Here is a 21726-nt window from a genome sequence, read left to right as displayed (position 1 = left end):
GCAAATCTGGACTAATCGGAGCCATTTATGGTAACCAGAGCGAGACGGATGGCAATTATTCCAGTAATAGTGGTTGCTGGACATATAATATAATGTGCATGATATAAACTTGAAGATGCAACCGATGCGTCATTGAAAGTGTAGGACGAGATATGATCTATGTCACCTAAGAGTCCTTTTACAGGAACCTTCCTTCCCAAATGTCCCTCCTCCACCCCTTTATCCAATTTAAATAATCTCACCCCTCAAAACAAAATCTAATTTTGCATGTGGGCACAACGATAGGCGCTCTTGTTTCTAATGCACTGAGCCCATCAGCCCCTGCAGAGGTCATCGAGAGCTTACACCCAGATTCAAATGGAAACGTATCTTGAGATCCGCTTGGGTTTGATCGCGGCCGTACGTTCCTGCACGCTACGTGCATTTTTTTTTATTAAACGCAGGTTGCGTTCACATTGGGTTTGAAGCTGAATCAGGCCCTAAACGTTAACATTTTTTAAATACAATACAAATGTATGTTGCAGAATACAAAATAAGTTGTCCAATGTCTGAGATATATAGGGTTTTATAGTTATTTTATGGCAGACATAATATGAAGTGGTGACAACCATTATTCAGGAGAATGCGGCCTATCGTTTACCAGGAAATAGGTGCAAAGTTCTTGCAATTCAGTCTTCAAGTTTTATTTTATCTTTACCATTGCACAGAATTTATAGTCTATCAATAGGACTATTATGATGATGGTTAATTAGTTCTGCTGTGGTGGGATTAGGGGAGTGACTGTAAACCGTTCAGGACTAATGCCACCAGTGGAATGTGCAAAACGTGGAGTCCAGATCTCTGCTAGCAATTAATGCCGTATGAATATTTATTGCGGGCAGCGCGGTTGCACAGTGGGTAGCATTGCTGCCTCACAGTGCTGGGGTCATGAGTTCGATTGTGACGTGGGTTCTATGTGTGTGGAGTTTGTATGTTCTTCCCTGACTTTGCGGGCGTTTCCTCCGGGTGCTCTGGTTTCCTCACACACACTCCAAAAAACATACGTGTGTGTGTGTGTGTGTTAGGGAATTTAGACTGTAAGCTCCAATGGGGCAGGGACTGATTTGACTGACGAGTTGGTATCTATGGATGATGTTATAAACAGGGTATATTTCTCCTTATATGAGAAGGAACCGCGGCTCGTTTACAAGAGTTTATAATGAGGGACATTTCTGTTACAATCTATGTCAGGATGAGAGCTACAAAGGACTTCCTCTTACATGTAATTTAATTACGACGTATTTATTACACCAGCAGATTAATCTGGTGTTTTTTTTCCATGTTTAGTTATTTTAAACGGTTTCATTTATTCTCCCGAAATGAAGATTGATGTCTGGCCTCTGGTACAGGAGACCACACAGAGAACCGCCAGACACGGACGCAGCAGACGGATCCTCTGCTCTCTTGCTGGGGATTTAGGCAGCTGCTGGTCATTTGTTGGTAAATTATTCAGCCGCTTATATTTCAGTAATCGGAGCTCTGGTGTTTGTGATACTCGGTGCACAATGGCAGCGATTCTCAGCCTCACCCTGAAACAGGCGTTTTCTGTCAGATAAGAGAACCTGGAGCTGTTGTCTCTGTTTTTAAAATGTTCTATAAGGGAAACAGGACTTAAGGGCTAATCAATTTTCATGGTTGGTTAGATAAACTCTCTAGTGGAATGTATCTAACAGATCCCCCCCCTCTCAAACCCACATCATCTTCCAAACAGCGCTGAGCATTCAAACACGCAGTGCAGGAAGCCCTGTGCTCCTTCTTTCCCCCCAAAATAAATAGCTGCCCTATAATAAAGAGATATTTATTGGCAGAATGCAGAGGGCCTATTTGAGGAACAGGGCACGGAGCTTCCTCATTAATATAAGAATCTCCTGGATTATTGCTGACAAATCACCCCGGGTTGAGGGTTCTGTGACACGAGTGTAACCTCATTAAGAAGAAGCCTTTTAATAGAAACTCCAGCAACTTGGTCTTAAAAAAGAAAATGCTGAGAGTCCCTGTATTGCCCAAGGAACGCTCATCGGGTGATACAGTTACAGTGTTCTCAGGTTGACTGGTTGATGTTCTAGTGGCATCATGCGGTCAAAAAATAAAATCGTGCAGGTACCTACGTCTATGAATTGTCGCCCTCAGCCGCATTTCTGTCTGCTTGTGCCTGAAGGGGGGACGGAAAGTACAGTGAAGATGTATTTGCGGAATTGCGAACCGTTGCAGACCTAATCCATACTTGCCAACTCTTCCTCGTTGGCTTCAGGGAGATCCTGGGGCAGGTGGGCGTGCGGGGCGGGGCTTGATGAATCATATCATTTTGGCACCGCCCCCTAAACAATTGTCACAATTTTGGCCAATGACGCAATATTTGCATCATTAAGCCCCACCCCTGCCACTTATCTATTGCAGGGTCGAGAACCAGGAGGTTGCTCTGCTCGGGAGGCCTCCCAGAAATGCATGAGTCTCCCGGATATTCCGGGAGAGTAGGCAACTATACGTTAAAGAAAAGCAGCTAATGAATCTTTAGAGACTGAAGTGTCTTTTACATTTCTGTCTCCATTACTGAAGTCATGTTGTCTTACCTGTCAGTCTTTGATTAAATCTTGGTCTCCATGAAAATGGCCACCTCCATAGGCATCAATACATGGACATAGGACACAATTTCTGAACCGTGTCATCATGCCACAGATGGCGAAGCCAACCACGTCTTGTACTGGCTCAGCATCAGGGAGAATGCCAGACTCTTCAGGGAGTAAGGGAGATCACCCCTATTTCAGGGAGTCTCCCGGACATTCAGGGCGAGTTGCCAAGCATGGTAAGAAGCAGGTTGTGTTAATTGCTTTGTAACATCAACCTGCACAGACAATGTCCTGGTATAACCACAGCTGGGGGCAACGTTCTGCCGATCTCAGGATAGTAAACTCATAAATTCATGGTGCAAACAAATCTCAGCTTATCTAATAGCAAAGTGCACGAAAGTGATGTAACTTACAGCAACCAAATCATATTCTACACTGTGCTTGTGGCTGATAACTATAATCTGGTTGCTATGGATTACAGTACATATAATTACATTCCATCATGTAATTACATAAGAGTCACATTATTAACTAAGTTCTGCAGTGCTTGCTATCTAACAGCATGACAGGGTCTGCATGGTACAAGTTTATATATGGAATAAAGAATCCCCTCCTCTAAATTCTAGCACATAGCAACCAATCAGATTGTAGTACGCAAATACCCCGTGCAGGTTTGAAAATGAAACCAAGCAGCTGATTGGTTGCTATGAGCAACACCACCTTTTTTCTCTTGGCACCAGTTTTCATTAATCTCTGCTTAATATCTCTGTAATATCTGCCTGTTAGCTGTCACAAGAGTGTGTAACTGAGCTTAATTCTAATATTTACCCTAGGTCTGCAGGTTATAACTTGTACTAGTGTTTCTACCGAATACTGATATAATAACATTGCTGCTCTTATTATACACAGAGAGTTCTGCATAATGGTTTATTAATATCTCTTGTGTATACTTTCAGTTCGTCGGAGAAAGACTTTCCACCCCTTGAACGCATTTTATTTTTGTTTTTCCCTGTAACTTTGGCAATAGCTGCCATTTTTACTGTTGAATAAGATATTTCGGTCTTTCTTTTTTTCTCTAGAAGAGCGCACAGCCGAAGGGTAGCAGGAAATATTACAGAATAACCCCAATGTTGGCGGTGGTCGATGAGCTAAAATACAAACCACAATTTTCTTTCGCGGTCCGCGTATTGGATCTACTGCTGTTTTCAGACAGGTTGACCAGAAAGAGGCGTCCGGTGTTGGCCATGCTGGATGCAGGGAAGATTGATAAAAACTAGTTTTATATCATCACACACCATGAAAAATTTATATTTTTGGCACTTTTGGAGGAATTCTCCTTTTAGACAGAAGTTTTGAACTCAGAACTAGCTCCTCTGTCTTTGGTGTGTTAGCAGTTGACCGCCGAGGCCTATGGATAATCTCCGTTGTTGTTTCCATTGTTTAAACATTAGTGTGCACTAAAGATGAACTGAGTTACATCACCAACATTTTTTGGCAATCTGCTTAACAAAGAACTTATTTTACTCCGTGCCAAGTATTCCAGATATAACAACCAGCAACGATGTCTATGTTCCGCCAAAGGCTTTGCTTGGAGCTGCAGCTCAGGCGGGGTGACGGCGTCTGTTCTGTCAGTCCCTGTGTGGATGTCAGACCCGACGTGAATATTTCACTCCTCACCTCACTCGCTCGCTGTGTGTGCGCCGTTACCACCTCTGATCTCTCCTATAGGGACAGGGCGGTAATGACGAAACAGTTCACCGGGAGGTGTTTGGATTTGCAAAGGGGTTTCTAGAAATGACTGAACGGCAGAAAGTACTAGAAAAATGTTTGTGGATAAAGATTATTTTTTTGTATCCGTTTATTTATCGTTGGTCATGAAAAAGAGAAAACCATAAATGATGTGCTATAGAGAAGGGCTGTTACCATGGACCCGGCTTCTGGGTCCAGTTACGAACTAGATAACATGAAGGCGCGAATGCGCCAGTTTGTTCACCAAGTGCAGACATGACTGCATGCAGAGCACGGCCTACAGTCCGCTTTGGACCACCCCCTTAATTAAATACAACTTTTCATTTTATCCCCCTATAATATTGCTTGTTAGACCCTCATTTATCTGTTAATGAAAATAAGTAAAATATATTTGTGCACTTTAATATTGTAATTACATATGTGCACATAAAAAACGTTCTTTTCTAAAGGAAAAGCCGGTGCATTATAACAGCAAAATGTAGAATATGCAATAATCAGCTTATCTTGTGCTTCCAGAAAGACTGCGAGTACCCTCTAAACCAGGGACACCTCCAAAAAATGTCACCAGCGACGCTAGGTAAAGTTTTTCTTTATTTGGGCGCAGAATTGTGCTCAATACTATGATTAGATTGTATTATATGTAGAGTATATTGCATCTCAGATGTACATACACCTCCTACGCAATTACTGCATTCACAGATTTGACAACCTGTGGCCCTGTAGCTGCTCTAGAACTACCTCCCTGGTGCCCTGTAGCTGCTCTATAACTACCTCCCTGGTGCCCTGTAGCTGCTCTAGAACTACCTCCCTGGTGCCCTGTAGCTGCTCTATAACTACCTCCCTGGTGCCCTGTAGCTGCTCTAGAACTACCTCCCTGGTGCCCTGTAGCTGCTCTAGAACTACCTCCCTGGTGCCCTGTAGCTGCTCTAGAACTACATCCCTGGTGCCCTGTAGCTGCTCTAGAACTACCTCCATGTGGTCCTTCAACTGCTCTAGAACTACCTCCCTGGTGCCCTGTAGCTGCTCTAGAACTACCTCCATGTGGTCCTTCAACTGCTCTAGAACTACCTCCATGTGGTCCTTCAACTGCTCTAGAACTACCTCCATGTGGCTCTTCGACTGCTCTAGAACTACCTACACATGGCTCTGCTGCTGGTCTAGAACTACCTCCATGTGGCCCTTCGACTGCTCTAGAACTACCTCCATGTGGCACTTCAACTGCTCTAGAACTACCTCCATGCGGCTCTTCGACTGCTCTAGAACTACCTCCACATGGCTCTGCTGCTGGTCTAGAACTGCCTCCATGTGGCCCTTCAACTGCTCTAGAACTACCCCATGTGGCTCTTCAACTGCTCTAGAACTACCCCCATGTGGCTCTGCAGCTGTGCTAGAACTACCCCCTGTAGGTCAGTTAGGCAGCGATTTAACACACACACTTATATATTGGAGTTGTGTAAAACACTTCCAGAGTTACTTCGGGCTCATGGACACAAATAGCCAGTGAGTTCCTACAGATGTATTGATCTCAGGTTACTGTCTATATATAACGTCTCCGATGATACCACCTCTCAGTGCTGGGCTGTATAGATTGGCTGTGCTATACTGTGTGAGTACAGGATGTGCCTCCTGTCCCAGGTCACAGAACAGGGCATCGTTCTGGAATCTGTAACGTAGAAACATTTTTTTATTTTCCTTCTGATAAGTGAGGAAGTTGGCAGGTTTTAGTGCACAGAAAGGATCTGTCTGCTCACAGCGTACACTGCAGACATGGTGCAATTTCCTGCCTTCCGCGCCCAGGCTGCCCCTCCCGCTCCCAAGCAGTTACCAGCTAAATGCTGTGTCACAGATATATATATATATATACGCACGTTCCATGTGTGCAAAATATCTTATAGTGCAGTAAGACTGTTGTTTTCATAGGACATAAATTCATATATTAAAAGAAATCTATGTGCCAATCTCTGAGTGTAAGGAAGCGCTAGTTCCTAGTGTTCTGAATATTAGTTCTGCTCATAAATTGCTGCACCGCAGTATGTAGGTGGGCAGCACGGTGGCTCAGTGGTTAGCACTTCTGCCTCACAGCGCTGGGGTCATGATCTGTGTAGAGTTTGTATGTTCTCCCCGTGTTTGCGTGGGTTTCCTCTGGTTGCTCCGGTTTCCTCCCACACTCCAAAAACATACTGGTAGGTTAATTGGCTGCTATCAAAATTGAACTTAGTCTGTGTGTGTGTGTGTGTGTGTGTGTGTGTATGTTAGGGAATTTAGACTGTAAGCTCCAATGGGGCAGGGACTGATGTGAGTGAGTTCTCTGTACAGTGCTGCGGATTCAGTGGCGCTATATAAATAACTGATGATGATGACAGGTGAACGTCAACAACATGACTTTGGCGGTAACGTGTAATATCACCATGGATGTGTGAGAGGATTCTGGTCCATCTGCAGTTCAGTTCAGGAAGACATGCATTAGTTTGCTTTGCTAGGCATTGGATCATTTGTCCGGCTCCCAGACCTCCTAGGATGTTAAGCCATGTGTAACAGAAGACGATTGGTCTTGATCCTTATACAGATAAATACAGAGGGGTGTTAAGGATACAGGGAGAACATCCTCACTTAGACTTTGTTTGCTTTCAGTGATTTAGATATTTAGGCAGCTGGTGCTCATCCAGCATACCGGTCTGGCCGCTCTCCAAGAGCGAATCCTTCCTATTATAGATAAGACAGCGCAACCAACTGGCCGCTCCCCTGGTAAATGTCATATACTTAGACTATGTATCACATAATCGCTGGCTATTATTATTTAAAAAAAAGCCAAAATGTTTATTTGAAGTATCGAGCACTCCCCTGGGTCTCCAGTTGGTGCAAGGCTACAACTTGCAGCATGCCAAAGTCAGTAGCTGGGAGTCGGGGGATGCTGGGACTAGTAGTTCTACAGGTCGCCTGAGCCTTCTGTGCAGTATCCAAGCGCTCTGCAAATCCAGGATCTTGCAGCCGTTCATTTTTTCAGCAAGAAGCAGTTATTACACTGTGCTACTTATGTCAAAGTAAATAATTCATATCATACGTCACCTTGGGTTAGGTATGAGATGTCGACCATGAACACGGTAACGTTCAGCGCGTTATTGCCGGTTTAAAGCTAAACTGGTGTGTCGACATTGTGACTGTCGACTTTACAACTTGACGACACTCAAATTTTAACTCTGTCGACCTAATGAACATGTCGACATTCTGACCGTCAGTGTTATGATGCCAACATGTTTATCGTCGACATTTCGACTACATCCCGTCACCGTATGTAATTCTTCATAAATCTTCAATAAACCTAAAAACAGTAATTCAGTACCACACCTAAACCTCCTTTGAATATACGTATTATGGCTGATCCGCATACCCGGTCACTGCTGGGACTGCAAAATATCCCCTGGCTTCCAGGGTTCCGAAAAGTCTAGTTTTGTCCACAATGGCGTCAGCCATTGAATCCTGTGGGAAGAGTATTGTGGTAGGGGTATCGGCCGTCCTGCTCTCCTCTCTGGGCACTAATGCAATGTGGCTTTGCCCATATTTAACCATAGATCATACATGTGCAAAACCATTTTGCGATTTGACTGGAGTTTTAACGTACATAAAGTCATCACTGGGACAACCTTCTATCGGACGCGCTGTCCCGGGATGATTTTTTTAATAAATGCTCACGAAAAATCATTTGCCATCGTTGCAATAACAGAGGATAACTAATGGGACAAAACCCTGTAAATTAATAAAAGGACCCCTAAGATCTGCACATATTATTATTATTATTATTATTATTATTATTATTATTATTATTATTATTATTTTTTATTTGTAAGACGCCACAAAGTGTCCGCAGCGCCGCACAGGAACAAACAGTAGGACAGTACAGAGTACACATTACAGTACAATAAACAAGTAGCCCTATTACTCAGGTAGTTCAGCGCACAGCTAATAAGAAGGGTGGGGGAAAGTCAGCACAGCGGAGAACCAGTGCCCAAGAGTGTGGGCGGAGCTAACAGGTGAAAAGCCACTGACAGGGTGCATAGAATAGGCAGGGGTGGAGTCAGTGGGCCAAGAAGGAGGTGGGCAGAGCAGCTGAGGAGCAGAGTTCAAAGTGGTGTAAACAGGAGGAGAGAGGACCCTGCTCAGAGGAGCTTACAATCTAAGGGAGGGGCAGACAGACAGAGGACACAAGGAAAGTGAGAAGGGGACGGGGTCAAAGGGTGTGAGAAGGAGGAAGGGTAGAGAGGGAGAGGAAGCCGACAGGTAGGTAGTTAGGTAGATGACTGAAAGGCTTTTAAGAAGAGGTGGGTTTTTAATGCCCGTTTGAAACTGCTTAGAGTGGGGGAGGTTCTGATAGTACGAGGGAGATCGATCAACTGGAGGGGGGCAGCGCGGGAGAAGCCTTAAATACGTGATTAACCATTTACACAAGGTGCAATACTCTGTTTCTGTCATCCTTTAAATAATAATCATTTTCTGGAACAAGTAACAAGCATGATCTATACTTACTATTACCAAAGGAATATAGATAATACTAAGTGTAAGTTAGTTGTGACGGGAGCAGTTTGTGATATATCCAGGCACACAATCATCTCACATAAATATTTCTGTGTGATCAGTAAAACTATCGGGTTTCCCGGTTAAGACATTTCTGAGTTACTTTCCACCTTCGTGTCCTTATGTCTTATGCGAGTCGTCTGTAAAACATGTTCAGAACATCTTGTTCCGCGTGTTGTCATCCGCTGCTTCTGTTCAGCAGTTTCTGGAGAGTCTTTCGGGAAGTCTGACAATCACAGTTTCCATGCAGTCTCCGCAAAGACACTTATTTCATACTGATCTTCTCGGAGATGTCTGCAGAAGTGCTTTATTTTTAACTTCTCAAACCTTTGACGGAACCTAGACTTTCCTGTGCCAATCTCTGATAGGAAATAACAGATCGAAACACAGGCAGTCAAGTTGTAGGCTCAATTATTATATTTAAAATTATTTTACCTCCGTGGTCCATATCTGCAAACTGCAATGTTGGGTTTAGTGGTGTTTGAATGACCACTTCCCTCGGAGGTGTCCTACCCTTCCCAGATCAATCACAGCTCTTGCCAACACCCGTTGCCGTTCCTTTCCCCCACCGCTGATAACATCTGGTCTGGATTTGCGTTTCGCAGTCTGAGCCATTGATGTTTTCTTTTGTAAAAGGAATGGCATGTCGTCCGTGATTTTTGGAACAGCGAATGTATTTTTAGACGTGAGTAATCTTCTAGGCAGCACACGGATGAGGAGATTGTGTATTCCTGCCGATGTGTTTATTGAATAGACTGCGTTATCGCTGTGATCATTGATGATATCGATTTGATGGGTTTTCCGCTGCTCCCAAATGATACAATGTGTATCGGGCATTGCTCCAGCTGCTGCTGATTTGCATAGGCTGGCAGTGCATGCTGGGAAGGAGACTTTACAAGGAGAATGCGCTGCAGGATGGTACAAGTTTAGTGCGCCTCTGGGTGCTGTGTGTGTGTGTGTGTGTGTGTGTGTGTGTGTCTCTCTCTTGTGAATAGCACCCCGGAGTTATAAGCAATTATATCCAAACTCGCTGTTTATGCAGATATTGGGCCTGATTCACTAAGGGCCGCAAAACGAACGTAAAATGCGTTTTTGTTTTTTTTTTTCGTTATGTTTTTTAAAATATGCAGGTCCGTATTCAGCAAGGAGTGATCTGACAGACAATACGCTGCAGGATACATCCAATACATATGTGGAAAATCTAGATTACCATCAGAATGCACAGAAAAAAAAAGTATTAAATTAACGTTACTTGTTAATATTCTAGTCGTTAATGACTAAACATTAAAAAAAATATATTTTTTTTTTAGATTTTTCTTTTCCCATAAAACACATTTATTAGGATGTTATTAATGTCTACTGAACATAAAATACATTGTTACAGTTGCTCCTGATACAAACACATGTTCTAGCTGTATACACAGCCGTCATCACTAGTAATCAGCACTTACACCTGACCTGTAGCTGGAACAAGAGATACGATAGAAAAACACGTATCAAGCATTGGACATCTTTGGGATATGTATTTTCTGTTGTATCACAGAAAAACATGTATTGTAGAGATGCCTAAAGCTTGAATTGGACGCTGAAAAATTACAGGGTGCTCTAATTACTCACCGGCTGCCGGTACCGTCTGCATTTTTGTTTCTGTTGACATTATTGCCCCGCCGACACAACAAGGAAAGTTCTGGAGAATGAACTTCTGGGAAATCACCTTGATGGCTTTGTTAGATCCAGCAACACTGGGTCATTTTCTGCTTTGACCAAAGAAAAGATCTAAAATTTAAAATCCATATCTGTTATCTCCATGTGATCAGCTATAGCCATAATAGGCAACCAGGTTCACTTCAGGGGCCACACAGGCTGCCCTTTAACCTTCATAAAGGTCCCCTTAATCTCAGAACGAAGATAAAACAACACATTTAATCAATACTTGGTAACTTTTCCTTGTTGGCTTCAGGGAGATCCCGGGGGAGGTGGGAGTGTGGGGCTTGACAGTTCACATAATTTTGGCCCTGCCCCCTAAACAATTGGCACCTTTTTGGACAATTAGAGCAGGGGGCTAAGATGACACGATATTTGCATCATTAAGCCCCTCCCCTGACACCTATCTATTGCGGGGTGAGAACCGGGAGGTTTTCCTGCTCTCCTGGGAGGTCTCCCAGAAATGACATTCCGAGAGAGTAGGCAACTATACATTAAAGAAAAGCAGCTAATGAATCTCTAGACACTGAAGTGCCTTTTACATTTCTGTCTCCATTACTGAAGTCATGTTGTCTTACCTGTCAGTCTTTGATTAAATCTTGGTCTCCATGAAAATGGCCACCTCCATAGGCATCAATACATGGACATAGGACACAATTTCTGAACCGTGTCATCATGCCACAGATGGCGAAGCCAACCACGTCTTGTACTGGCTCAGCATCAGGGAGAATGTCAGACTCTTCAGGGAGTGAGGGAGATCACCCCTATTTCAGGGAGTCTCCCTGACATTCAGAGAGAGTTGGCAAGTATGATTTAATCAAAGAAAGAGGCATCTATGTGTAATAAGATATCAGCAGACATTTTACGCCAGCGTTACAAGCTACAACAAACAAATTTGACAGTAAAGCAGGAGGGAGCTGAAGGCCGCAGGTGACGGCTCGAAGGGGCCACATGTGGCCCTAGTACCGCACCTTGACCATCACTGAGCTACAGGCTGACCTGCTGCCAGGGTTGTTGACATTTTGTATGGGTGGGGGGGTGATTATCATCTCATACAGGGCTAACAGCCAGGCCCCAAATGCCCGTCCAATTATGTAAGAAAATATTTATCAGTCACCTGTTATGCCAGAAATTAACCCTGTGTAGGGGCAGTACTTATATGTGCTCAATGGTTACATTTTGCTGGAGCAGAGTACTGATCAGCCAATGGTGATTTTAGATTTTTGCAGAATGACGTTATATTACATTATCTAAACCACTTTGTGTCACCGTATTTATCTGTTATCCAGCTGTCTCCTGAACCCGGCGCGTTGCTAAATGGTACGAAATAGTTCACAGGCCGCACCCCTGCTTCATTCAGCATTCTAACTTACTGACCTCAGATTTGTTTGGGGGGGGGGGGACCGTTATCTGCCATGATTCAATCTCTGAGAAATGTCATGGCAGACCCCTTACCTCATCCCCTGCATTCTACGGATGATGTCTAATGTCAGAGATTAGTTAGCAAAACAAAACGCTGCGTTTTAACAGGTCTGGAATGTTTGGCTGCTTCCTAGGTACAGGCTGAGAGGTGCAGCTGTCTGAACGCTCGTTTCACTGGTGGTCATTTTGTTAAATGAATAAAGGTCTTTACCTGGGGTGGGCACAGCTCCGCCAGTCCAGCTTTGCAGTTGGGGGTTGTAATCGTATTATAGTTAGGATGCAGCTGGCCCAGTTCTGTTGTAGAACTGTTTTGTTCTTAAACCTGACATTGTCCACTTTTCTCTTTACCCGATACACATCCGGCAGCCTAATACAGCTATAGAATGTTGCGCCGTTGTCAGTGTAGCCGGAGAAATCTGACACAGCGAGTCTAAGGCTTTCAGTGAATCCCAGGTACCCCAACCCAAAAGACTATTATTGCTAGGAAACGTTAGATATTTAAAATTCATTTTTAGAGTGAAAATCCCCTGTAAGGTTTATTATACATCTAATTTTGAAATGTCACTAGCAACAAAATCACGTATCGTTTACATTTATGATAAAACATACGGGTAAGAGTGTGTAGCTCAGTGATGGATAATCCGAAATACTTCAAGGGCCACATGTGCGACCCTTCAACCTGCAAAAGGGCCCACGTTACCCTCAGACCCCACTTGTCCCAAAATGCCCCTACATGTATTCTGCAACTTCCCCACATGCCCCTCACAAGCCACTCGGCATTCACCACATGCCCCCACTTGTCGCTCAAACCTCACCACATTGTAATGTTATAATATACACTATTACATACTTGCCTACTTTCAGTACAGGGTATAACAGAACAGGAATCATGTGTGTGTACATAGGCCCCATGCCCCTCACACCTCTCCCACATGCCCCTCACACCTCTCCCACATGCCCCTCACACCTCTCCCACATGCCCCTCACACCTCTCCCACATGCCCCTCGCACCTCTCCCACATGCCCCTCGCACCTCTCCCACATGCCCCTCGCACCTCTCCCACATGCCCCTCGCACCTCCCCCACATGCCCCTCGCACCTCCCCCACATGCCCCTCGCACCTCCCCCACATGCCCCTCACTGCTGCCCCACATGCCCCTCGCACCTCTCCCACATGCCCCTCGCACCTCTCCCACATGCCCCTCACACCTCCCCCACATTTACCTGTACAGCCAGAGCCTGAAGAGGAAGGAGTGAGAGGGTATGGTCCAGAACACACTGCAGTAACCCCTCCCCTTCCTCTGATTGGTTGTGCTGCAGTGTGCAGAGGAAGTCACATGACTTGTATCTGATGGATAGTTTGTGTGGATACAATGTTACACAGAGAGTCTGAGTTGTTGCTGCTGTTTTGCTGGATCTGCAGCTGCTGTTACTGTCACTGTCCTCTATGCTGCAATTAATAGGTGCTTAATATTGCAGCTAGTGGGCCAATATGAACCTATTAAAAATGATCAGATTATTATCGGACACAGAGGTGGAACTAACCAGCTGTGGGCCCCGGTGCAGGGAAGCGTGGTGGAGGGAATAGGGGCCCACAGCTCGCTCCTTCCCCGTGCAGCGGGCCCCGTTATCGCCATAGATCCCAGTGCTTTAAAAAAAATACCAAAATGCAGAAATCCTTTTTTTTTTTTTTATTCTTTAGGGTCTTCACCAAATCATATCGGTGAGTTTTACAGAATGTGAATTATCGATTCCAAACCTCAAAGCTTTGCCCATTAAATCCTATATTGTCTCATATCATCGGCCCTAACCCTGTGTCATTGGCTCTAACCCGCGCCTCTTTGTTTTTTCTAGTGTTTAATCATCGGAGGGGGCCCTTGCGGACTCCGGACGGCCATCGAACTCGCCTGTTTAGGAGTCAAAGTGGTCGTTGTAGAGAAGAGAGACACGTTTTCCCGCAACAACGTCCTGCACCTCTGGCCGTACACCATCCACGACCTCCGGTGCCTGGGTGCAAAGAAGTTTTACGGCAAGTTCTGCGCAGGAGCCATTGATCATATAAGTGAGTGTCCATCATGGTAAAACTGAGGGCCAGGTTTCCCGACCCCCTAGATACTGGATTAGGGTGGTCACCACCCACGTTGCAGAACATAAAATAGAACTAACATTTGAATCGTGTTTTATAGAGAATCCAATTTATGGGAAGACTTTGTGTAGTGGTTTCACATGTGTTAGGGCTCTGACTGTCAATACAACCACAAGAGCACATGTTTGAACTGTTGAACGGCAACAGGGATATTCTTCTAACAAAACATTCTGCAGCTAAACCGGTAGAACCAGTTTGTAGGGATTCGTGTAAAGTGGAGCAGCTTTTGCAGCAACCAGAGTCACTTTCATGTTTAGAAAGACTGAATGAAAATTAATTAGAGAGATTAGACCCAGTCTGGATAGTAATAGTGTATCCATGGCTATGTATCTATTCTCTTCTTCCCTACTCTTGGGATGTAAGCAGTTCATCCTAAAACCATGTCTGGCAGTTAGAAGGTTTAAGATGTGTCAGCTCTGTAAAGAGGGAACGAAGTCCTAGTATGAAAAATGTCATTATAGAGCGGAGCCACTGATTCCGCAGCGCTGTGCAGAGAACTCGCTCACATCAGTCCCTGCCCCATTGGAGCTTACAGTCTAAATTCCCTAACTGTAGAAGGTCTCGTCGCTGAACACAAGGAGGAACGGATTGTTGCCCAATTTGGCTGCACACATTTGTGGCTAAAACTGACAACGACCAACCAAGTTCTTCGTCCTATAGGGAGGGAATCGTGGCTCAGCTAGTGAGATCTGGTGATGACCTCCCTCACGGTGAGATAGCGCTGACTGACCACACTCACGGCCAGTCCCAAGTGCAGCTGATCGGTGGTCTTTTTGGCTCACGTATGCTGAAATTTTGCAACCAAATAGTCATAACATGGCCCAAAACTTTACGAAACAAAGCGTTTAGGGAAAAAGTGAGAAGTGCAGAATCCATCCATAAGATAACACACCTCTTATAAAAAATGCTTTATGTTGTATGTGGAGACGCTTAATTCTAATTGTCATTTTCTGGGTTTAGTTCCCCTTTAATAACAGCGAACAAACTAGTCGTAATGTGCTGTAACCATGGCAACCAGACAGATCCTATCAGTCTAACTTGTACTTGACCTGTAATAGACAATAGTGAATTGATTGCTTTGGTTTATGTCACATTGATGCTATTTACACTATGGTATTAAGCAGTCCTGACAATGACACTTTATATGACAGGGGTTCTGTTCTGTATCAAATATGGCTTTACACAAAATACACAATATCCTGTATATCTTAACATCTGATCAGCTCGTCAAACCTTTACATAAAGCATTTGCCGGTACTGCAGACGGGGGACACTTAAGGCCTGAGTTATTAGGGAGAGCAAAGCATAAAAAAAGAGCAACTTTGCACCTGGGCAAAACCATGTTGCATTGGAGGGGGGAGGTAAATTGAAAATGTTTGGACAGATTTATAGTTGGGGTAGGGCACGTCCTAGATCAACTTTAAATTTCAATGTAAAAATAAACCTATCAAGTATTTGTGTGCTAGATGAATAAACAGCCAGTATTTATCTTATGTGCAAAATAATAAACTAATTTGCACCCTTGCATTGCAATATGGTTTGCCCCGGAGAAGAGTTACTCCTTTTTTTTTTTTTTGCCTTACTTTCCTTAATGACTCGGGCCCTTAATAAAGGCAGTGACATAGCAGATTGCAAAATGGAACATCTGTATCTGCACAATGCACTTGTCCTCCTATGGGTCTGACCTGAGCATGATTCCTGTTCTGTTATACCCTGTACTAAATAAGCTGCGCCCCTCCAGATAGGTTTTCCTGGGTAAATATACAATGGGTATAGTTTAATGAATAACCTCTCCCCGCTTTGTGTTTAGGATTCACCGTCCATGTATAAAAAAATAAAATGCGTTGAAGTGAAATGCGTTGTGTCACCAGGATTGTCTCCTTGTGAAAATCACCAAATCTCTTGTTTCTTCCAGGTATCTGGCAGCTTCAGCTCATGTTGTTTAAGATCGCTCTCCTGCACGGAATTGAGATCCACGTCAACGTAGAATTTGTCAAACTTCTGGAGCCGCCCGAAGATCAAGAAAACCAAAGTACTTTGTCTTATTCAGATTTATGTTTTTAGTATTTTTAGAGTTATTTTAAATCCACCGGACATATTATAAATCTCCCAATAGCTTATGTAACAGGTTTATGTCAGGAAAAATTGTATTTATCAGAACCGTTCCAGCGTAAATTAACTAATTTACTTATCTGTTTATTGTCAACACTCAGAGGTTGGATAAAGTGAGGGGAGAGGGAGGAAATGACAAAAAAAATATACTCCGTGAGGATTCTGTCACACACAACAGAATTTGGAATTTTGAAAAATATTATGAATTTGTATCAGCCAAACATTTAGTCCTCGTTACCTTTACATGAACTCCTGGGGGTAAATGTATCAAGCTGAGAGTTTTCCGGCAGGTTTGAAAAACCAATCCGATTCTAGTTATCATTTATTTAGTACATTCTGCAAAATGACAACTAGCATCTGATTGGTTGCTATAGGCAACATCTCCACTTTTCAAACCCGCCGGAAAACTCTCAGCTTGATACATTTACCCCCAGGTGTGACGAAACACGTTGGTTTCACAGGTTGCACTCGACGCAGCGGGTCAGGTGAGAGCGAATTATCCTTTCATCAGGAAGTAGAACTATCGTGTTTTTAAAGAAGCGATTTTTTTAAATAAAATATTTTTATGCACTGAGACACCCCCCTTGTCTTCTTCAGCAGGACTTGTCTTGTACCTGTGGGCACCGAATGACATACTGGGGCATCTCCACTTAGAATTAGTACCTGGATATTTTAAACTTTTTTTGGTGTTTGATTGGGACTTCTTATTTGTTGTTTGTATAATGGATTAAGCAGAAATATGTTTTCAATGCCCAACTAAATAACAAATTATTAAAGTTTGATATAGCTCATTAGGGCTCGTTAGGGTAACCCAGGACCGGAGTAATTAAGTTCGACTGTCAGTTAATGAAGTTTTTGCCAGTTGCCTGTTAGGATGTTACGTCTCCGTTGAGGTGACGGAGAAACTTGGACGCGGTTCGCGGTGTGGACGGGCAGCTCTCTGCCTGGCGCTGTCTGCTAGCGTGTGCCTGGATTAGCTTTTGGATTTGCCACGGCCCACTGGCATGGTTTAGAGCAGATCCTTTTAGATGGGTTTAGGGGAAAGTGGATATCAAGTGTCATAAATGATCACAAAGTGATGACAAACAGGAATTTTAGATGATTTTGAAACCTGAGAAAAAGAAACGGAGACTCTCTGCTGCCAGCCGGGCATTAAATTATCGCCTGTTAGCGGTAGAAGTGACGTAATGCTGGTGTCACCCCTGTAATGGGCATTATTGAAATCTGTCAATGCTGGTAGAAAATGTGAGAAATTATTATTTGCTGCAATAGTCGCTATCAAAATTGCAACTGTTAAGGGGTTAAAGTAAATTCAGTTTTGCGGCTGTCCTGGTTGCTAAAATTTTAACATACATTTCATCCATGATGACAGGTTTGTAGAGAAGTTGGTAAACAAATGGTCTGAAAACAGAAGTATAGATTGAGGGGATTCTGTACTGGACAATAAAAGCGTTCAGGTCCCATAAAGAATAAGAAATGAAACTGACCCTGTCGTCTGCGCAGAGCGGAGGCAGCCATTTTGTGGGCGGTACCAACATTGAAGACAACGCAGCCTATCCGTTCGCTAGAAACCAGTGACATCACTGAGGCACAATGAATTAATAGGCCGCATTGTGAATGTCAAACGGTCGAGCTGACAGATTGGCCGCCTCGGGAATGTCGCAGTGATTTACAGTAACTTTTCATATTATGGCTCCGCCCCCAAAATGGCTGCCAAAACTTTCTGTATGCACCAGAACATTATAATCCTGTTGTGTTTCTTTCCATACCATGTGAATTGCTCATTTATTTTCTTTAAGGTCAGAGGACAATGAACATGTATTTTCTGTTGTGTCCTAATGTTATAGTACGACTGCAGATTCAATGAAAATAAATTTGTCTTTTCTTTTCCCAGAAGTCGGCTGGAGAGCGGAATATCTTCCCGAGGACCACCCGTTATCAGACTACGAGTTTGATGTCATTATTGGGGCAGACGGGCGCAGGAACACTCTGGAAGGTAAGTTAGGGGTCCTCACTGTGAGAATTGACTGACAGGCAGCTCCGACTTGTGGTCGATGCTTTTTCAAATATGACGGTTTATTCTAGAAGTAGATCCGTTAAGTCGTGTAGTAATACAATGACAATATTTATTACATTTGCAGCTGGGGCGTATCTGACCAAAGAGGTGTGAACCCAGCACATGAGTCTTCCGTACAATTCTGGCACGCCCCATTTTGACCATTTTGCATTAACTAATATGTACTTTTGGGCCGAATGTATTTAATAAAAGCCAGAATGCCAGTATTTCTATTTAATGGGCTGGACCACAACCAGGAGAAAAAAAAGCCAATTGGATATGAGGCAATCACATGGCACATGGTTTACAGCCAATCATGTGCATTTCCTTGCACCACCATATTGGGGATTAGCAAATGTTTGCCTGTGGGACAGGTACAGTGTGGGCGGACACAGGGCAGTTTCACTGTCCGCATAGGAAGCCATCTTGTGGACTGAACCATTATTCATGAGAATTCAGCCTATCCGTTCACTAAGAACTAAGTACTGCACGGATTTTTGGTCAGGAAGATTTTTGGTCACGTACATGTCACTGGTTCCTGGGGAATGGAGGGGCTGCATTTTCATTGGTCTAGCCCAGTGTTGTCTAACCTGTGACACTCCAGGTGTTGTGAAACTACAAGTCCCATCATGCTTTGCCAATATATAGCAGGTTATTGCTGGAAGGGTATGCTGGGACTTGTAGTTCCACAACACCTGGAGTGTCACAGGTTAGCCAACACTGGTCTAGCCCATAAAATCCGTTGTATAAGATACAGATGTATGTAGAGTCACCTCACATTGATCGACAACCATCATGTGCCAAATCGAGCGATTCAATCTTCTAAATGTTCACAATTCTGATTTATGTTGCTAAAATGTTGACATATTGGTGCAGCACCTGACTGATAATATTGCAGATACTTGACTCGTATTGTAATCTCCAATTCTATTTACAAATCTTTATATTGTGTACCATTTGTGTACCATTTTTTTACATAGGTGTTATGTACTTTTTGTGGTGCTAAATTGATTTAGTCATACATACAATTTTTGTACGATTTTTATAAATGCCCCAAGTTAATTATTTGCTGCCTTACTAAATGTCTCCCGGTGTTTACACAACAGAAATATAATGGATAGAGTCACAGCTTGTAGCTAAAACACTTCTCCACACCTACTAATACCTCAGTGTGTCACCTCTTCTGCTAATTATATGTCTTCATAGCGATGAGCTGTTTCGGGAAGGATGCGATGGGACCCTTGTCTCATACTACTATAAACAGTGGGCGATTTGTTTGGGAGTGTGAGACGTCAGTGGGTGATTGCTCGATCTAATAGCTTTTTAGTGCAAGCTTAAAGCCGTTGTTTAATAAGGTGTTGCAGGGCGAGACAAAACGTTGGGTGTATTTACAGCTCAGACTTATTCAGCTGTAAGGGTAACGTAATGAGCTATATTAGGAAGATCAAACAGGAAGCTGCATTTTAGTCTACAGAATCCAGCTTGTAACCATAATAAAGGTTTAATTTGCTTTACCGTGAGTTGGCTTTTACGAACCAATTTGTCATCGTTCATTGTTTTCTCACACCTATATCAAACAACGTAAAGGGGGGGATTCAATTGAGCGTGATGTGTCTCCGGAACAGTCCGCCGCATGATGGTGAGGCTGAAATGTGCGCATGTCCTTCCCCGCGTCCCATAAAGGCGATTCTCTAGGTGGAAATGTGCGCATTCCAACATCAAGGAGATATTCTACAGCACCTCGCGCCAAATTGAATCTCCCCCAAAATATGTCACTCTTTACAGCACGCCCCTGATGTCAAACTTATGTGAAGGATTTCCTTGGTGTCAGAATTTCTCTATATGACACAAACTTCATACGTCCCACAAGATTTCAAAGTCCCTTTGTTTTCCTGTCTGCAGTTACTTTGTCTACCTTAGTGTTTCCCAATCCTGCTCCTCGGGGAGCCATAGCAGTGCAGGTTTTCCGTATCTCCTTCCTGGAGCACAGGTGTATTCATTACTGACTTACACAATGTAACAGATCCACAGGTGGTATAATTATGTCACATGTGACCAGGAAAACCTGCCCTGGGTTTGGGAAACACCAGTGTACCCTTTATGTCCCTGTTTTATGTATTCCCCATTTTCCCCACTGTCGGGCACTGTGGAGCACTGTGGTGTTTTATAAATCTACGACAATAATAATGAGAATAACATCCACCGTTTCCCTGCAGGATTCAGAAGGAAAGAGTTTCGGGGTAAACTGGCCATTGCCATAACCGCCAACTTCATCAACAGAAACACGACGGCGGAAGCCAAAGTGGAGGAGATCAGTGGCGTCGCCTTTATCTTCAATCAGAAATTCTTTCAAGACTTGAAAGAAGAAACAGGTTCGTCTTCATTTCACCACCTAACAGTAAACACGGCACATGACAGGTGAAAGGCTCTCTGGGTAATCCCAAGATCGTTCTGCTACAGGTCCGACAATCAGGCGGAACTCAGAGTAACACAAGTGACCTTTACAAGAACTTTCTTTCCCTCCACTTCTGTTTGAACACAGTATATTCTATAATTGGCTTCTTTTGTGTGTTCCAATGCCCTATGCACAATGAAAAAGCAACACGACAAGTAGCATCCAGTTATAGTGTCCGCTGGGTTTAGATGTAACAATTTAATTAAGTGCAGGATTAAGGTGGATTAACTGTTACCTGCATACAGCGGAGGCTGCCATCGGTTTACTAGGAGCTTGTGACATCACCGAGGCACATAGTGCCTCATACCTCGGCAGTGTCATTAGTTCCCAGGCTTTACACAGCTTACAGTGTCTCTGCCGATATTAAATAAAACCAATCAGGTCCAGATTTTAATTACTGGACACCCCACGGAGTTATACGCCGCATACTCCTTTGTCCTATGTACAGCTTCATGGTCTCGCTGCACCTCGTCCATCTCCGATAAAGTCGTGTAAGCGGTTCAGCCCTAGTAGAGTGAAATGTTACGTGTGTCTAGTATATAAATAATATGTTATGGGTGCACAAAATGAAAAAATAAATAAATATATATATAATAGTGAACAGAGAACCTTCCCTGCCGCCCTGTGCCAGGGAATATATCTATTTTCCACAATCGCTGGTCTGAAAGCATTATCAGACCAAATGAATCATGAGATCTTCCTTAAGGTGATAATGTAGAATGATATAATGAGGATATGGGATTATATTATGATGATGTAGAATGATAGAATGATAATATAGAATGATAATGTAACATGATAGAATTATAATGTAACATGATAGAATGATAATATAGAATGATAATGTAACATGATAGAATGATAATGTAACATGATAGAATGATAACATAGAATGATAATGTAACAT

At 43.4% G+C, this 21726-nt stretch overlaps 1 protein-coding gene across 4 annotated transcripts in view; it reads left to right on the top strand.

Annotated features, from left to right (window-relative positions):
• The window catches only part of MICAL2 (microtubule associated monooxygenase, calponin and LIM domain containing 2), a 157963-nt gene that overhangs the window by 34345 nt on the left and 101892 nt on the right, over nt 1-21726 (top strand). For all 4 annotated transcript variants that reach the window (XR_012679496.1, XM_075188464.1, XM_075188463.1 and 1 more), the window contains exons 3-6: nt 13905-14112; nt 16112-16228; nt 18203-18304; nt 20581-20736. Coding sequence is in view for 3 of the 4 variants with exons in the window: in XM_075188464.1 (XP_075044565.1) it covers nt 13905-14112; nt 16112-16228; nt 18203-18304; nt 20581-20736 (583 nt within the window). In the remaining variant the exon portion in view is untranslated. The remainder of the gene's footprint in view (nt 1-13904; nt 14113-16111; nt 16229-18202; nt 18305-20580; nt 20737-21726) is intronic.

The sequence above is a fragment of the Mixophyes fleayi genome, chromosome 10, assembly GCF_038048845.1.
Source record: "Mixophyes fleayi isolate aMixFle1 chromosome 10, aMixFle1.hap1, whole genome shotgun sequence".
In the NCBI taxonomy this organism is placed as follows: domain Eukaryota; kingdom Metazoa; phylum Chordata; class Amphibia; order Anura; family Limnodynastidae; genus Mixophyes; species Mixophyes fleayi.
Note: the sequence above shows the minus strand (reverse complement) of the source record. Positions and strands in the feature narration are given on the sequence as shown.